At 34.5% G+C, this 17513-nt stretch overlaps 2 protein-coding genes across 4 annotated transcripts; one reads left to right on the forward strand and one right to left on the reverse strand.

Annotated features, from left to right (window-relative positions):
• Positions 1-1642: 1642 nt before the first annotated feature.
• Alr (Evr1_Alr domain-containing protein Alr) lies at positions 1643-7991 on the reverse strand. Of its 3 annotated transcripts, none has more exons than XM_089633748.1 (4): positions 7888-7991; positions 7191-7361; positions 4522-4709; positions 1643-1904 (listed from the first exon to the last, which is right to left on the reverse strand). In XM_089633748.1, exons 1-4 carry the CDS (start codon positions 7951-7953, stop codon positions 1736-1738), a joined length of 594 nt encoding a protein of 197 aa, XP_089489874.1. In that variant the 5' UTR covers positions 7954-7991; the 3' UTR covers positions 1643-1735. The 3 variants fall into 3 exon arrangements, with proteins under 3 accessions (XP_089489874.1, XP_089489876.1, XP_089489875.1); XM_089633750.1 differs by having other exon boundaries at positions 7780-7959; XM_089633749.1 differs by having other exon boundaries at positions 7710-7951.
• A 3006-nt stretch (positions 7992-10997) lies between these two features.
• elg1 (enhanced level of genomic instability 1) lies at positions 10998-17337 on the forward strand. The gene is made up of 2 exons (XM_089633752.1): positions 10998-15409; positions 16595-17337. The coding sequence occupies exons 1-2, from the start codon at positions 11184-11186 to the stop codon at positions 16839-16841; spliced, it is 4473 nt and encodes a 1490-aa protein (XP_089489878.1). The 5' UTR covers positions 10998-11183; the 3' UTR covers positions 16842-17337.
• Positions 17338-17513: the final 176 nt, after the last annotated feature.

A 17513-nucleotide genomic window follows, 5' to 3' on the forward strand; every position in this document is an offset into this window, starting at 1 on the left:
GGACGGGTTGTTTCGGAGAATTTGAACAATTCTTCAAATTTCAAAGTTAATTTTCCAGTTCTGCGAAATATTTTTTCAAGTTCTGTTATTATTTCAGTTCTGTCATGCAACTAGCCTATGATGATATAATAACAGAACTTGAATAAGACTTTCACAGTACTCAGAAATGAATGTTGAAATTTAATGAATTGTTCAAATTCTCCGAAACAACCCGTCCTTAGTAGTTATTATTATTAAATAACACGTCTCTGAATGTTTCAAAATATAATATTTTTTTTACCTTCATAATTAATTTTGGGGCATCAACTATTGCAATGAACACTTTTTTTAATCAATAATATTGTTTTTTGGAACTCTGTGCATATAAGCCAGACTTTGAAAAGAATCCCCGTTGCCAGGTATCTTAGCGTAATTTGTAACTTAGTTTTTGCCGGGACAGCCGCACGCATAACTGTGTCCTGTTTTTGGATTTTTTCTTGAATCTTGGATAACAGTACATCAAATTGTTCTTCCGAAATTCGCAAATGATTGCGATAGCCTTCGGCATCTTCTAACGCCATCTCTCTCAATATAGTGTTAGAAGCACCCAATTCGTTTCTCCTTATAATCCATTTTCTAGCCCACAAACGAAGTTTTTTTTCATATTCTAAAGTTCGTTCCGTAAAAGGTCCGAAATCATAGGGACGCACGCAGCGATAACTCCACTTGACACCATCTTGGTTAATAATATCGGTTGGAGTTATACTGAAACGTCTAAACGATATCTTGTTCAATTTTTGTCGTTCAACTAAAATCACTCTGTCTGAACAGGGCATAACACAAAGGAGAGGGATTTTAGGATTTAATTTAGGATTCTAATAAGAATGGATATTAGCATTATGCTTTGTTGACGGTGTTACATAATACAGGATTTTCCAATAAGAGGTGTTATTTTGATATTCAATCGTAAAAGATCAATGGTTTCGTTGCTTGGGTGGCACGTAGCGCCGTCTTGTTGAAAGTAAACGTTGTCCAGATCAATACCATCCAATTCCGGCCATAAAAAATCATTAATCATCTCTCGATAGCGCAATCCATTCGCCATAACTATTGCTCCAGCCTCATTTTCGAAAAAGTAAGGTCCAATGACTCCGCCGGACCATAAACCGCACCCAACAGTCACACGTTGAGGATAGAGAGGCTTTTCAACATAACTTTTGGGTTTTCCGAGCCCCAGATGCGACAATTTTGCTTGTTGACGAAGCCACCGAGGTGGAAATGGGCCTCATCACTCAAGATGATTTACATTTGATTCACTCAAGTGAATTTTAATAATTTCAATGCGTGGTTGAAGCGTGTATCGTTCCATTTTTATTAATGGCGTAGTTTCTACTTGTCAAATGTCAAAAAATGACAGCTTCAAAAGTAACATCTACCGAAATAGCGGGCTATTCAAAATAACACCTCTTATTGGAAAACCCTGTACATTATATATGTTACATAATACATTATATCAAACAGAATTGACTTATTTTCTGATTGTGATGTGATTAAAATCTGGCACTTATTCTAGTACTAACCCCAAGACATAAAATACACATACAAATATTTATACTGCTAAAAAATAGGAAAGAAAAAAACACCATATAACAGTTATAAAATTATTACCACTCTTTAATAATTACATTATTTACAAAATACTTTGTCTTTTAATTCTTATACAAATATATACATAATATAAATACTATCGCACACACTAATCACATGAACCATCAGGCCACCCATCGCGCCATCGCTTGTTGAGAGTTTGCACCGAGCAGTCAAACTTTGGCTTCCCTAGTTTGAGATTGACGATGTTGTGTTGGTCGCATAGCCACTTGGACAGTTCGCTCTGTGAAGCGGTCTTAGGGGGGTCTTGAACTATTCTGAAAATAAAAAAAATAATTTGAGAAAATATTTTAACCTGAGTAATATAATTTTTTATTTTATTTTATAATCAATGTTCAACAAGTTCTTATGAACTTGTTGAACATTTATACATATTTGTGATAATTCATCCGCCATGCTAGGGATGTCCCTGTGTTATGGCGGGTGATGTTTACAGATTGGATTTATAAAATAAGTTAATTATAAGTTATAAAGTTATGCAAATTAGATTAAAATATAAGTTAATTAGATTATACAATAAAATAAAATAATAAGTAAGTAATAAAACTATACAAATTAAATTAAATTAAAAGTTATTAAATTATACAAATTTAATTGCATTACAAATATTAAAATAATGGTTTCTAAATGTATTTATAGTAATAAAAATAGTATTAAATATTAATAATAATTGATAATTAGTTGATAAAATTATAATATAATTTAATTTATGTACCAATTTTTATATATTGTGGTCTCCAAGTGAACTTATCCATTTTGATATTAGTTTTTTAAATTTATGGGGTTGGGTTTCGGTTTTTAAGTTTTCAGGGAGAAGGTTAAATATTTTGGGAGCTAGGTACATGAAATGTCTTCGAGCTGACGTGGTATGTAGTGTAGGTACGTTGTAGTGTCGGTTGGTTATTGTTCTGGTGGTGTAATTGTGGTGTACGAGGGTTTTTTTCTTATATTTGTACAAAAAATGCATTAGAGTAAATTTTATGTGGAGTTGCCGTATGTTTAAGACATTGTATTCAGTGAATAGTCGAGTGGAGGAGTATCTTGTCGGTCGCTTGTTGATAGTATGTATTATCGTTTTTTGGGCTTTTTGTAATGGATCAATAAGATAATGTGCACAACCGCCCCAAATCACGGGGTTAGTATTACATCACCAGTCATAGTGAGATGTCATTTGAAAGCGCAGGTAGAATTAATGATTTTTCTTTCAGTGGGAATAATATTCAAAACCAATCAGCGGGTGGGTACTCATTTACTAATATTGACTGCCCAGTAATTAAAAGAATATAATGTATAAAAGGTGTCCGGGGGTAAAGTGCACTAACTTTACGAGGTGATGCCACATGATAGTTAGTATAAGTAAAAAAAAATAATAACTTCGAAATTTCAGTATTTTAAGTTTTCAGGTAAAGAAAGTTGAATTGTTTGTGTGGAAAACAAAAAAATTCTTCTGCAGAAAAAGAGTTTCTAAAAAGTCATATACAGGGTGTCCGGAAACTCGTAGTACAAGCGGGAAACTGGTGAATCTACATCACATTTGGAGTCGATTTTGTAGTATATTTTTTTTTTATTTGAGCTTTCTTTATCGAGTAAATCGAGTTTGAAGTTGATTTTTTTTTTTTTTTAATTTTTTTTTTTTTTATCAAATTCTTATAAATTATTACTGAAGATCAAAGTACCCAACTAATTAAAACTATTTGAAAGTAAAACAAATGAAGAAACTCGGATTTGAAGCATTATTTTGAAATCACCCTTCATTTAACCCGGTGTAATCATAAAATATCTCTGCTCTGCAGGGTTAAAACATCTGTTATTCAACCCTAAACACCAGAAAAAACTTTAACCCTAAAACAGCCGAAAAATATTTTTTTTTGGTTTTTTTTTTTTTTGAAAATGCTCAAATCAAAAAACTTTATGTTTTTTTGGGTTCCCCATGTGGTGTAGATTCTCCAGTTTCCCGCTTGTACTACGAGTTTCCGGACACCGTGTATATCTGTATATCTACCAGCATGTAGAATCTAATGACCTCCCGAAGTTAGTGCATTTAACACTGGGATACCAATATTTTTTAGGAAACAAAAGACCAAAACTGGAAAAATTAATTACTTCATCATTTTGTAGTAAATGCATATCAAAAAGTTTTTTTTCAATCTCTTCGAATTCATACCTATTATTAAATTGATAATAACAATTTTTCAAGGCCAATCTTGTATCATTTATTTACACGGCATAGTGCCGTAAATAAGTGAATTGATAATATACAAGGGGCCCTGAAAAAGATAATTTCCCCAAAGGCCTGTGTTTTCTTTGGGGATGAGGTGTGGAGCGTATTGTTAAGGAAATGGAGGAGAGGCAGAATTCATTAAAGTTACACATATACCATATACATAAATGGTTAAAATATGGCAATTAATTGCACTTCATAACATCCAAAGTAATTTTATCCTGAATATTTTAAAATTGTTAAATGCATATTTCTCTAAATAGTATTAAATAAAGTCGCTATCCGCGTCTGGCTGTTTGTGCGCTTAGTTCTTCTAAACTACGCAACTGATTTTGATAGGGTTTTCACTATCATTTAGAGAATTTCTTCCGGAAGGTTTACATATTTGATCCATGAATATTTATAGAAAGTGGAGAAAAGTGGATGTTTTATAATCAAGTCGTAAAAATATATTTTCGGGCACTACATTGCTAACGCTGGCTAAACCTCATGAGATACATCAAAATAATGTACTACAGAATTGTATATCTTAAAAAGCCTACAAAAAAGTCCGAGATGGTTTATGTTTATCTCCTAAGAGTAACCCCGAACAATGCCGGGTACATGTCACCTAGTATTATAATAAGAGGTAATGAATATAAATTACAACTTACTCTTTTCTAAAGTCTTCTGCGCAATGGTCACAGGGGTAGAAGTGGGAAAATATGTTGAAGAATTGCTTCATATCTTCAGATTGCTTTGGGGTGGGTTTATCAGGAAAATATGCTGCCATTGTATGTAGAAAGCCCCAAGTTCTATTGCCTAGTTCGTTTTTGTCTAGTGGACAATCTTTACGACGTTTCTGAAAATCAATAAAATAGAATTAGTCACTGAACTGAGATTAATTTAAAAAATTTAAACATGGTTAGGTGAAATAATAATCATAACACAAAGGAGACTGGCTTAAGCTGGGTCCAGACATGTTCTTTTGTCTGTACCGTACCTCCGTTTCGTACCAGCGTCGCGATCCAAAAACTCTGGACGCATCATCTTTTGTCCGTACCGTACCTCCGTTTCGTATCCGCGTCGCGATCAAGAGCCCGTATCTCCGTAACGTCGCTGCGATCATCGCGTGTTCATTTCCTCCCACCATGTCGTCGACTGCGGAAGTGTTTGAGAATTTGACGATTGCTTGTGCGTCCTTCATTGTTATTCACAATAATATAACGAAAAAAAAACAAAAAGGCGACGTTGGTGGGAGTTAGAATTGTTCAAAAACAGAGAAAGATGTAAGACGCCGCGAACACGTCCAGACTGGCGCAGACCCGTACCGTATCGCCTTTGAACGGGTCGAAAAACCGACTCGCGATGGATCGGAGCGTACCTCTATCCGTATCGAGACGCCGTACCACCGTACCGTACCGAACGGGCGTCCAAACTAGCGTTTTTGATCGCGACGCTGATACGAAACGGAGGTACGGTACGGAGAAAAGAACATGTCTGGACCCAGCTTTAGCTTCTTAAAAACAGTGCGCTCTGTGTGTCGAATGAGTCAGACAACTGCAAGTAAGTATCAAACAATTTGAACAAATGGAAAGGCCCGAATATATAATAATTATAGTAACAATTGATTTCGCACATTTTATTTTGCCCTTTTGACTGATAAGTTATGTATTTTATAGCCGGGAACTGCCTTGTATGCTGGCCTGGATGGATGAAGCTAATCATCATAGATAAATGCGGTAAGGAGAAATTTATAGAGCTATGTGGTTCACTACATTCGAGTCAATAATTTAATATTGATGGATTGATTCATCAAATATCAGAGCATCTTCCTGAAGGGACACTATAGTGCACCAAACTGTGGCTCTTGCGACCCCTGGTCTATTTTAGGACAATCTAAGACATCAGTAAACTTTTGTACATGGTGGGTTATTTGACTTTATTTTAAACTATCTGACTACCCGGCATAACCCGGGCTTGGTACAGAGTTTTAAAAAATCAGATGTGGACAGTGACCTTCCTCATGTTTTGAATGTCAAGTATGCAAAATTGTATCAATAATATCATAGATTTGTATAAAAGTCAAACTGATGCCACCCGCCGGTGTCCGCCACACGGTAACCCGCCACAAACACTCGGACACTATCCTTTATATAAATAGACTAGAGGAGACTCTTGAAAAAACTGATCAACTGCTTGGAAGGCAAATATGCTGACCATTACACCACCAACTATTGTAAGAATGGCTATTGCTTTGCTATTACTAATTCATTATAGTACTGAAAATAATGACATCGAGTTCACATGAGGACAATACCATAATGTCCTGTTCCAGCTCCGTGAACAGCCTCGACCGCGCATTTTTTTTTCATTATCAGTAATTATTCAGTACGGGTTGTTTAACAGAATTTGAACAAATCATCAAAATTTCAAAGGTCATTTTCAAGTTCTTGAAAGATATATTCAAGTTCTGTTATTATTTCAGTGCTATGAAGCAACTGGCCCGTAATGATAACATAACTACCACAACACGGGCTTTAGCCTAGTATGGTAGTTAAAAAAATGTAACATGTAAACATTTATTAAATAATAAATAAAATGATATAATAGCAGAACTTCAATAAGACTTTCACAGAACTTTATTAAAGTTAACTTCTATCTATATAAATAAAAATGTTTGTTTGTTCAAAATCTCAAATCTCAGAAATTTTTTTTGCTTTGAAATTTTGACATAACGTTGCATTCGAATACGCGTGTGTTTTTATATACCTACATTATATATTTTTTTTTTTAACCGGCACAATCTGTTGAACGTAAAAGCAACATGCGCTGTTGTTTCTGTTATTTTATTAGTAATTTTTTATAATAACCACGCGCAGGCAGTGCCTTTGTGGGCTCCCTTAACTTATTTAACATTTTGTAAGTATATTATTTTTATGTATAAAAATGTGTTCAAAAATTTATTGGGAGAAATAAAGCAAAAAAAAAGAGTTCCAAAAAAATAAAACATATTTCATCACCTTTCAAAATCAGCATTTAGTTTTTGGATACATTCAGAAATATTCCATTTATTTAGATTTTATTGCAAAGCGGAAATACTCCGACCTTCTGACAGAATATGCCAGAAGCACGAAGGGTTAAGGATACGCTGGTGAACAAGAGGTTAATAAGCTATGAACCCTTTCGCAGTACAGGTCTTTCCACTAAACAAAACTTGCTCTGAAAAGGGATTAGATCGGTACCGGCTATGAGAATAGAACTCCAGCCCAACTGATGTAGAGAACCTGCCCATGGGGGTAATGACTAAATAACTTCAATTGAGATGATTTCACAAACTTACATCATCCGTTGATGAACGATTGTCATCTGTTTTGGTGGGTTGAGGTCGCGAACCGGCTTGATAAGCTCCTTTTTGTATTTTGGCCCATGATGTGAAGTCGCTGCACGCCCTACAAGGTTTTTGTGAACCAATTTCACCTTCTGAGCCACCAATTCCTGTTGTTGGCATCACCTGAAAATGACAACAGTTAGTTTAGATTACATCATACATAATCAATCAATCTAGTGTTCTAGAGATAAGAAATGTTATGTCACTAATATAATATGAATAACATCGCAAAGAAAATAATTGTTTATTTACAAAGAGATTGGAATTGAGTTTGATTTTTAATAATAATGTCATCCAGTAGAAGATTTTTGGCTTAGTGAATATAAACACAGTTAAAACTAAACTTATATCGTTTTGCAAAATGATTAAAAAAAATCAAATTACACACAAAAATCTTTATATTCACGGTTTATTAAGAAAATAAATGAATTATAGTAATGAATATAAGTTGTAAGTTTTTATAAGACTTACCGATTATTTTGAATTATCAGCGAACAAAAGTAGAAAAATATCATTTATAAATTATAGACGCAATAAGTACACTTTTTGTGAAGTAAATACATTCATGTATTCAAGTCGGGCCTTCTGTTATGATCATAAATAAACCAATCACATTATGATATTCCAATGCAATTCCAACTAATTTTACCGGGTTGTGACGAAGACAGTGACAGCACAATTTTAGGTTAGAATTTAGAATGTTAGATATGTCCATAAAATTACGAAATCATTTGACAGGTCACTAAAGATGGTTAGTCTGGCTGAGTTAGAGGTGGGTCCTGTGAATACTTTTCGTCACTGGGTACAGTGAGTACAGGTACAAACAAATACCGGTTACAAAATACTCAAAAGTATTTTATACCGAACTGAGGTTAATTAATAATAAATAATTGTAACGGTACTCAGATAATTCTGCCCCCAACATTCCCCACAAATTTTCTACATAAAATTGATTCCCCCAATAATTATTCGAATCTATGGGGAGGGTGGTTATTAGAAGATTCCTGTGAAAGATTTCACATACAAATTTCCGATGTATAATTCCTACATCGGAAATTACGGAAATACTTTAATTTTTCAAAACCATAGGGGGCGGGGGTAGCTAAGAAATTCCTAGTGCTTTTGCCAAAATACTTATTAAAACTACGTACAAAAATAATAGTAAAACTACCTATCAAAAATACATGTTTGTAGTACCTGTTAAAGTTAAAAGTAAACACGAAAAGTTTGAAAGTCTGACGGCTGGTTTGACGATGAATGTCGAAACCAGAAGAGACTTGTGCGGAAATACGAGAGGACCTATAGAAAAAAAACTCTTCTGTAACTACAAAAGACGAGTATACTAGTATTGCTCAAAAACAGTACACGAGTAAAAAAATTTTCAAAAGATCAGAGTATTGGAAAGAAAAGATTAACTCTGAGCGAACCAACCCGCGACGTCTCTAGAACTCAATAAAGACTGTAATTTCCGAAGTCACTGTTCCAACGAAAATAGATATTACCCCGGAAGCCTTCTCATTTTTTTTTGTGCTTCCGCATCTCACGCCCGTTCGCCAATATTCACTGTAAATTCTAAAGGAATGTTGTCTTCCTTCAAATCCACAAAGCTGGAAGAAGTAATAAAAATTATTTCAAGCTCGCCTAATAAGCAGTCCAGTCTTGATCCTATACCGACATGGTTATTAAAACAGTGTTATAATATTTTAGCTCCATTCCTAGTTCACGTTTTTAATAAATCACTGAGCACGGGTGAATTTCCTGAACCACTCAAATCTGCTGTAGTTACACCAATACTGAAAAATTCACAACTAGACGCCGGTAACTTGGGTAATTATCGACCCGTTTCAAACTTACCATTTATTTAAAAAAACCTGGAGAAAATTTCTGCCACACAAATAACCAGTCACTTCAATTCAAATAAATTATTCGCAAAACGTCAATCTGCGTACAGAAAGTTCCACTCAACTGAAACCGGACTACTTCGTATGCTATCAGACATAAATCCTGCCGTAGAGTCACGTAAGTTATCACTTATCTCACTCCTAAACATGAGTGAAGCGTTTGACACGATTGATCATGAATTCCTCATTAGGAGATTAGAGGGAATATTTGTTCTGAATACCGACATAAAAAATTGGCTGGTATCCTATCTATCAAATCGCTTACAAGCCGTGAGGGTTGGAAATAAATTGTCCAACTTCGCAACACTTTCTTCACTGGTACCCCAGGGATCCGTTTTGGGTCCACTTCTCTTCATCATTTTTACAAATGATGTCGCCAAAATAATCGAGTCATTTGATCTTTTGTCTCACTGCTACGCAGACCATCAGCAAGTTTATTTTTACTGAGCTCCAAACGAAATCAATAGTCTCAAGATCCGTATAACTGAATGTCTAGAAGCAATAAATCGTTGGATGTCTTCAAACAAGCTGAAGCTCAATCCATCTAAGACTGAGTTTTTCTGGGGGGCCACAAACAAACGTCAAAATTTCATAGACGATTCGCCTATTACTATTTCCAGCAGCAATATCATCCCAAAAACAACAGTCAAACTTCTCGGTGTCAATTTAGATTCATGCTTTTCTTTTAAAAGTCAAATAAATATGACTGTAAGCACTGGTTTTTTTCACGTAAGACAACTCAAGTCTGTCCGGAGGAACCTTCCTAAAGAAGCAACAAAATTACTTATCAACTCTTACGTAGTCTCACGTCTCGATTACTGCAACGGCATTTATGCCAGCCTTACAAAATATCAAATTGACAAACTCCAATCAGTGTTTAATGCAGCAGCACGGCTCATAACCGGGGTTTCAAAATATTCGCACACTTCAGAACACCTTCGTAACCTTCACTGGCTCAAGTGTCCTGAAAGAATCCAGTACAAACTGTGCTGGATGGTGTTTAAATCCATCAATAAAATGGCCCCATCCTACATCTCTAAACTATGCGTCCCGGAAAACACTGGTCTGAGGCAGTCAACTCTTAGATCAGTAACATCATCAGCTGTAGGCAGACTGATAGAACCTAAGCGCAAGCCAAATACTAAGTTTGGTGATCGCGCTTTCGGAGTATCTGGGCCGAAGGCTTGGAATAAACTCCCTCCGGAACTAAGATCCATAACAAGTCCAACGGAATTCAGGTCTAAACTAAAAACATACCTTTTTAAGCTGTCATACCCTTGAATTAAATATTCCATTCCTGAGAGAAAGTCCAGTTATATTAAATTTTCCAATTATGTCCTAAATCCTGTATCTAAATTTGGCTAATAAACAATGAGATAATGTTAATTGAGTGAATCACAAGTGACTTACCAGGTTAGTATTGTATTGTATATTATCTCCACAAATAGTTAGTAATAACATAGATCACTGTAGAAATGTACTACAAATTTGTACAGCGTCCTTGAGGTGATTTTGCACAAAAACTGCGCTATACAAGTCATCCAATTATTATTATTTAACTGTAAGTAATAAATACTTAGTCCCAGTATAAAATACTTGTGAGTATTTTGGAATCAGGTATTTTAAAGATTTGTCACAAGTACAAAGTACTGCATGAAAATACCTGGTACTTTTCCTGGGTACGATAAATACGCCTCTCTTCTAGTCTGAGTACTCCGCACAACATTGAATGGTTTATTTATGGCACAATCGGCACCAATCGGCCCAATCTATTTTCGCAACCATCCGCAACGCTCCGGATTGTCTGTGGTACAACTGTTATCATTTTCCCGCTTCAAAATTTGGCTGTGTTGAAATGTCAGAAATATGTACAGTGAATGTTCCAATGTATTATTTATTTATCAGCTCCCATGAGAATATTTTATACGTGAAGTGCCAATTTAAAAATTTATCATCATAAGCTATCAACATGGGTGTTTTAGTGGTACAATAACCACCAAATAATAACTAAACACAATATACGAGGAAGTTTTGTTTGGTTAGGATGTCTTCTATCACAAAGTATACGAAAGAGTTGTATATAAAAGACCAAAATAATAGTGGTTGTGGTTTATTGTCTTCAGAGTTGAAAAATGGATTAAATGTTTCAGAGAAAAACGTTAAAGCCTTGTCTGTTGAAGTCCACAGTAAGACCAAAACAAATAAAAACGAATCTTCACCAAAATCAGTGAAAAGAGTCAACAAGAAAAATAATACGTGTTCTACCACTGAACAGTCTAACAATAGTTGTGAATTTAATAAACCCGTAGCAGAGAATGATGTTAGTGAGAAAAATGGTCATAAGAAGCGAATGGTTCAAACAAAAACTAACATTTTTTTTCAGGCCAATGATAAATCCAAAAATGGAACCGAGGCAAGTAAAGCTCATCCCCCGCCCGTTCAAGTGGAAGAACGCTCTACCGAAGGCAATTTCGGGAGTATAGATAAATCTAAAACTACTAATATTGCTAAAACTAAAAGTATGACTAAAAAAGAAAGCATGGATATTTTTTCTCCTAAAAAAAGTCCTACTGTTGTGACCAAGAAAAATAAATTAAAGCTATCAAAAAAACGTGAACAATCAACAAAAGAATCATCGGCTGACCAAAAAAAGACTGAACAATTGAGTTCCCCGCCACAAGATACTAATTTGAAGAAAAAGAATTCGATGGATGTATTCCAAGTAATGATGGACAACCGTAAGAAAAGCATTGGAATGAATTCACCTGGTAAGGAAATAGTACGTGAAGATGATTCTAAAGAAGTTAGTGCCCTGAGAGAAATTAAAGCTAAACGGTCTCTAAGCCTTTCCAAATGGGCAGATCTGAAGGGCGCGGGTAAAAAACGAGAAGTAGAAGAACTCCACGAGGAACATGTTAAGACAGTTTTGGATAAAAGAGCTAAGTCATTCAAAAGCATGCTTCTAAAAGCCAGCAAAGACACGCCTTTAAAAGAAAAGAAAATTAAAAAAAGGATAGTCAAAAGTGCTAAAAATGTTACGCAAAAAGTCAAAATAGTCGAGATTGAGTGTAGTAGTGATAGTGAAGTTTGTTTGGCTGAAATTCAAACTAACCAAAACAGCAAAAAGAGAAATCGAGATTCCAAGTGTGATTCAGAGGATGCGGCTGTCAAAAAGACAAAATTACAATCTCCTAAAAAGAATTTTTTAGGCTCACCTAATAAAGTGAAAAAGCCCCCCTTTCCAGAAGAGAGTGTTTTGGATACAACTCCTAAAGAAGTTAAAAAACCACTATTTTTTAAACAGAGTTCTTTAGATTCGCCCTCTAGTTGTGTTAAAAAATCACAATCTCCAAAGCAGAGTTTTTTAGATTGGTCTAGTAACACTAAAAAGCCTCCCTCTGTAGACTCTACCTTTGTTGCAAATTTGTCACCGCCTTTGAAGAAAAGGGAAAGTATGCTGAGCTACTTTGACAAAAAAGCAGAAAACAAAGAGGATGAAAAGCTAATTGAAGTTCTTTATTTTGAAGATATGAGTGAAAATGATTGTGAGTCAGAAAGTTCAGAAATAATAAAAGTTAAATTTAAAGTGAAATCGAAAAAATGTAAATTAAAAAGAAAATCCAATTCGAAAATCGAAAAAAGAAAATCGAATTCACAAAAAAACATAATTTCCGAAGAACTTCACGAAATAACAAGTGAATGTACTGCTAGTTTGTCTAAAGTTAATATTTTGGCGACAGAAGTAAAGGGGGATCTGCCAGATGTGGTTACGGAAGAAATTGACTTGACTAAAATTGTTATATCTGAAACGAATGGAGGATTAAGACCAAAGAGAAACATCAGGAAACCAATAAAATATATCCAGGAATCAAGCGAAGACTCGGATTCAGACTCTGAAGATTATGAAATCTTTTCAAAAAAGACCAAGCAAGATAAAAAGAAGAAAAACAACACCAATAAAGAGAATTTATTACAGATCAAACATAACAAGAACTTGGAGAATATTGTTTCTCCTATAAAGATAGTTAACTTACAATCTCCTGGAAAGTTACAATGCATGAGATCTCCCCGAACCATCTCTTTACTGAAGCGCGACTCTGCTCAAACTGAAGCTCTTGCACCCTTGTTTAGAAAAAGTATACCAAAGCCAATAATAGATAAATCAGTAATTGAAGCACGGAGGTTATTTTTGCATAGCGGTGTCCCCGACTCCATTAAGATACAAGTTGATAAAGTTTCCATTGTATCAATCGATGTCAACTATTTCCCTTCCATCAGTCACATACAACAAATACCAGGAGAGAGCGAGCCAGAATACTCAATTTGGAAGTTACCCACATCCAAGTATAATGGAGATTGCTCTTTGCCAATCACTACCGAGGAACAGCACCAAATTGTGGAACACTATTTGTTAAAAGATTTCATTTCTAAAAGTGATGAGAAAAATAGTAACTGGTCTAACATGTTTAATGATTTAACAAACTTCAATTATAAGGAAGGACTGAAAAAACTTAAAGAAGACTTTCCAGATTTCCCCGTGTACAGAACGTTCAGAAAGCTCTGGGCAAAATATAATATTATTCCGAAGTTATCTGGAAATGATTTGGAAAATGGCAAATCTAATGAAAATGAACCAGCATCAAGTACGGATTGTCCCAGTAAAAATGGATCCTTGTGGACGGAGAAATATAAACCAGCATCTTCGTGCGATATCCTCGGAAACTTTAGAAGTGTAAATTCACTGAAAAAGTGGCTCGAGTCTTGGAAAGAATACAATGAACTATCGGCCAGTAAAGTTTCTAAACGTTCCAGAAAGAATTCAGATAGTTCAAGTGATTTTTGCACTTCTGATTCAGAAAGCAAAGATAGCACGAGAGTACCTAGTAATATGATGGTTGTTACAGGACCTCCGGGAAGTGGGAAGACTTCCTGCGTCTATGCCATTGCTAATGAATTGGGTATTAATGTGCTGGAAGTGAATGCCAGTTCTAAGCGAACTGGAAGAAAGATTCTGACTGAATTACAGGAAGCTACGCAGTCCCACAAAGTGTTGACAAAGATGAATTCAGACAGTTCAGCCAATGGTATTTTTATTTCTTTGGGTAAATCAAATCAAGAAAATAGTCACACAAATAAAGAATTTAAAACTGAAAAAATATCTAAGAAGGAAGCACTTTCTAGAAAGAATTCTGAAAGAAACTCACAAAACAGTTTCAAACTATCAAATATTGAACCCCTATCTCAGAGGAGTTCAGATACAAACATTATGTCATTAATGCTGATTGATGATGCTGATATTGTCTTTGAAGAAGATGATGGTTTTGTTGGAGCTCTGGCCCAGTTGGTACAGTCATCCAAAAGACCTGTGCTAATAGTTGCTTCTGATCTTAACTGTGGCCATCTGCAACGTTTTATGTCTGACGGAAATGTGGTCCACTTCAACCCGTTGTACGGCAAGATCTTAGGACCCTGGTTAGACATTCTTGTTCTGATAGAATGCAATAAGATTATACCCAACTTGTGCGGCACTCTACTTGACATAAATAAAGGCGACATCAGAAGTACCTTACTTCAATTACAGTACTGGGTATTGGGAAGTAAGAAAAAAAGAAATAGCACTGAAGCGTGTTCGCATAAAGCACCCAGTGAATCCAATTTGATAGATGAAAACAGTATATCTCATAGTCCACTTGGAGATTGGCTTGATGATGATTCTAACTTATCTTGGCATAAAAGTTCTGCAAAGTTGAACCAGGAAATAGGAAAATCACAATGTAATGTAGTTCGTAAGAGCAATGCAACTGAATTTAATTTAAGCACCGTGTTGCTTTCAGAGCTTTCACGAACATATAATCTAGGAAGCATCTGGTTAAATAAATCAAATCTATTCAGTTGCATTCAAGCAAATGGAGATTCTGAAATATTTGTAAGTTCAGGAGTTGTTCCGATAGATGCAGAAGAAAGAAAATCTAAGTTAAAATTGGAACACGCAGATGTAGATAGTTTGTTTAATTTATTTGACTGCATGTCTGCTGTAGATATGATGCAGTCTTGTAATAAATGCAACACGGGGGTTAAACTTCCCTGGCAGACAGAGTTGAAAGATAGCCTTTCAGAATCGGAGAACTTCTCCATGTTCCAAAATCATAGAGATACATGCACCGTCTGGTGTCAATACATGATCGATCACTCTTCGAAATGTGCCGAAAGACTACTGAATTTGGAAAATAATCAGACTGATCTAGCTGTTTTGGAGACTGAAATTTCTAGGTAAGAACCAACTTTTTGTAACTATCTTGAATTTATCATAACCATTATGTAACAAGTTATTTGACTTGATAATCTATATTTCCAATATCCAAATGGAATTTTCTTATAAAAATCAACATGCCACTAAAGCAAGTGTCTTGAAAAAATCACACAAAATAATTCATCATGGCAAGATAATTAATGGGTGGGTGGAAATAGATATAATAGGTTTGAGAATCCCGGGAAAAGCTTGCACAATCTGGAAAATTTTAGGCTTGAAGCAGGTCATGTCCAAGAATCGGAATGTAGATGAGTATGTATGAATATTTAATAATTTTTTTGTGATAACCTATTGAAGCTACCTCATTGCATTATTGAAGATAATATAAAGTCCCAGTAAAACTAGAGAAAGGACCTAGATGCAACCTTTACCTTTTAATTTCTGTGTATGTCTGTTTCACATTTTCATTGAGAGTCGTTGGTATTAACTTCAATGATTGAGTATGTATGAATTAAAATTAATAAAGGAGTATATACAGGGTGTCCGGAAACTCGTAGTACAAGCGGGAAACTGGTGAATCTACATCACATTTGGAGTCGATTTTGTAGTATATTTTTTTTTTATTTGAGCTTTCGTTATCGAGTAAATCGAGTTTGAAGTTGATTTTTTTTTTTTTTTTTTTTTTTTTTTTAATCAAATTCTTATAAATTATTACTGAAGATCAAAGTACCCAACTAATTAAAACTATTTGAAAGTAAAACAAATGAAGAAACTCGGATTTGAAGCATTATTTTGAAATCACCCTTCATTTAACCCGGTGTAATCATAAAATATTTCTGCTCTGCAGGGTTAAAACATCTGTTATTCAACCCTAAACACCAGAAAAAACTTTAACCCTAAAATAGCCGAAAAATATTTTTTTTTGTTTTTTTTTTTTTTTTTTTTTTTGAAAATGCTCAAATCAAACAACTTTATGTTTTTTTGGGTTCCCCATGTGGTGTAGATTCTCCAGTTTCCCGCTTGTACTACGAGTTTCCGGACACCGTGTATATACCTGGACCGAATTGTATGATGTTTCATATTGTCTTTTTACCGGAGACGTATGGTTTTTAGTTAATTTTATCCTAATGGATCAGTTGATTTATTGCTCATCTGTCGAACTGACTAAATTAATAATTTTTATCGTTTTTTTTTGTTTCTTTTAGGGAAAGCAAGCAGAACATTCTGACACATTTGGAATTCTCCGAGGCGATTCCTTGTGGGGCCCAGCTGGACAGAGCCAGCGTTGCTCTGGATTACATGTCCAGCCTTCGGACCATGTGCCGCTCTGAGAAGCAGCGTTCCAAAAACAACTTCAAAAGAAACAACCGTTTCTACCATTATTTGAACTCCTTAAGCTCCGGTGGCAAAGAAAAGTTTTATGACAATGCATGCAGTATTTTAGAGTTTTGATAATAGTTTAATATAGTTTTATTTAGTGTATATTTATTATTAATTTATTCATACATAATAACTCAGTAATAAATATACATTTTCCTCAACCTACCTAACTTCCAAAGTATCATGTAATTTTTCAATTATTATTATTATTATACCTTTAGCGCCCTTGAGGTGATTTTTCACAAAAACATCCCTATACAAGTTATCCAATTACATATTATTACTGAAACGAGATTTGATAAGAAAAAAGTTTAATTTGATTATTTTACATGATTTCGAATAGCTATATAATCCTAATATATTTAATCTATTTATATTATTGTAACAGCACAACCATTTACGTTACCTTAATTTTGCAATTATATCGGGTTTTGGGTTTGTACCTCCTTCAAAATAAATCAAGTAAATTATATAAAAGTAAAATGTTTGTATTTAATTAGTCTTAAGCAAGTTCAATTTTTTTTGTTTAATTAAGGACATTGACTAATAATTATGTATGCATCCTTATGGAGACTGATCATACTTCTAAGATGAATGATGAATTTTGATTACTACTGATCATTCTGTGTATTTTGTTAAGGCAATAAAAAAGTTGTTCCAAGTAATCATTACCATCTTATTTCATTGGTTTAGCTAATCCACCTAATAAGAAACTTGAGTGAAAAGTAAAATATATATGTATTC

Source organism: Hesperophylax consimilis, chromosome 7 (genome assembly GCF_061612785.1).
Source record: "Hesperophylax consimilis isolate HC1 chromosome 7, BYU_Hcon_1.0, whole genome shotgun sequence".
In the NCBI taxonomy this organism is placed as follows: Eukaryota; Metazoa; Arthropoda; class Insecta; order Trichoptera; family Limnephilidae; genus Hesperophylax; species Hesperophylax consimilis.

What these genes read in the sequence shown, in the direction of transcription:
- Alr (XM_089633748.1), bottom strand. Translation starts at nt 7,953, where the DNA reads ATGGACATATCTAACATTCTAAATTCTAACCTAAAATTGTGCTGTCAC. An exon ending in ACTGTCTTCGTCACAACCCG is followed by an intron (nt 7,362 to 7,887) that starts GTAAAATTAGTT and finishes TGTCATTTTCAG; the next exon opens with GTGATGCCAACAACAGGAAT. An exon ending in GCAGAAGACTTTAGAAAAGA is followed by an intron (nt 1,905 to 4,521) that starts GTAAGTTGTAAT and finishes TTTTATTTTCAG; the next exon opens with AATAGTTCAAGACCCCCCTA.
- elg1 (XM_089633752.1), top strand. Translation starts at nt 11,184, where the DNA reads ATGTCTTCTATCACAAAGTATACGAAAGAGTTGTATATAAAAGACCAA. An exon ending in TTGGAGACTGAAATTTCTAG is followed by an intron (nt 15,410 to 16,594) that starts GTAAGAACCAAC and finishes TGTTTCTTTTAG; the next exon opens with GGAAAGCAAGCAGAACATTC.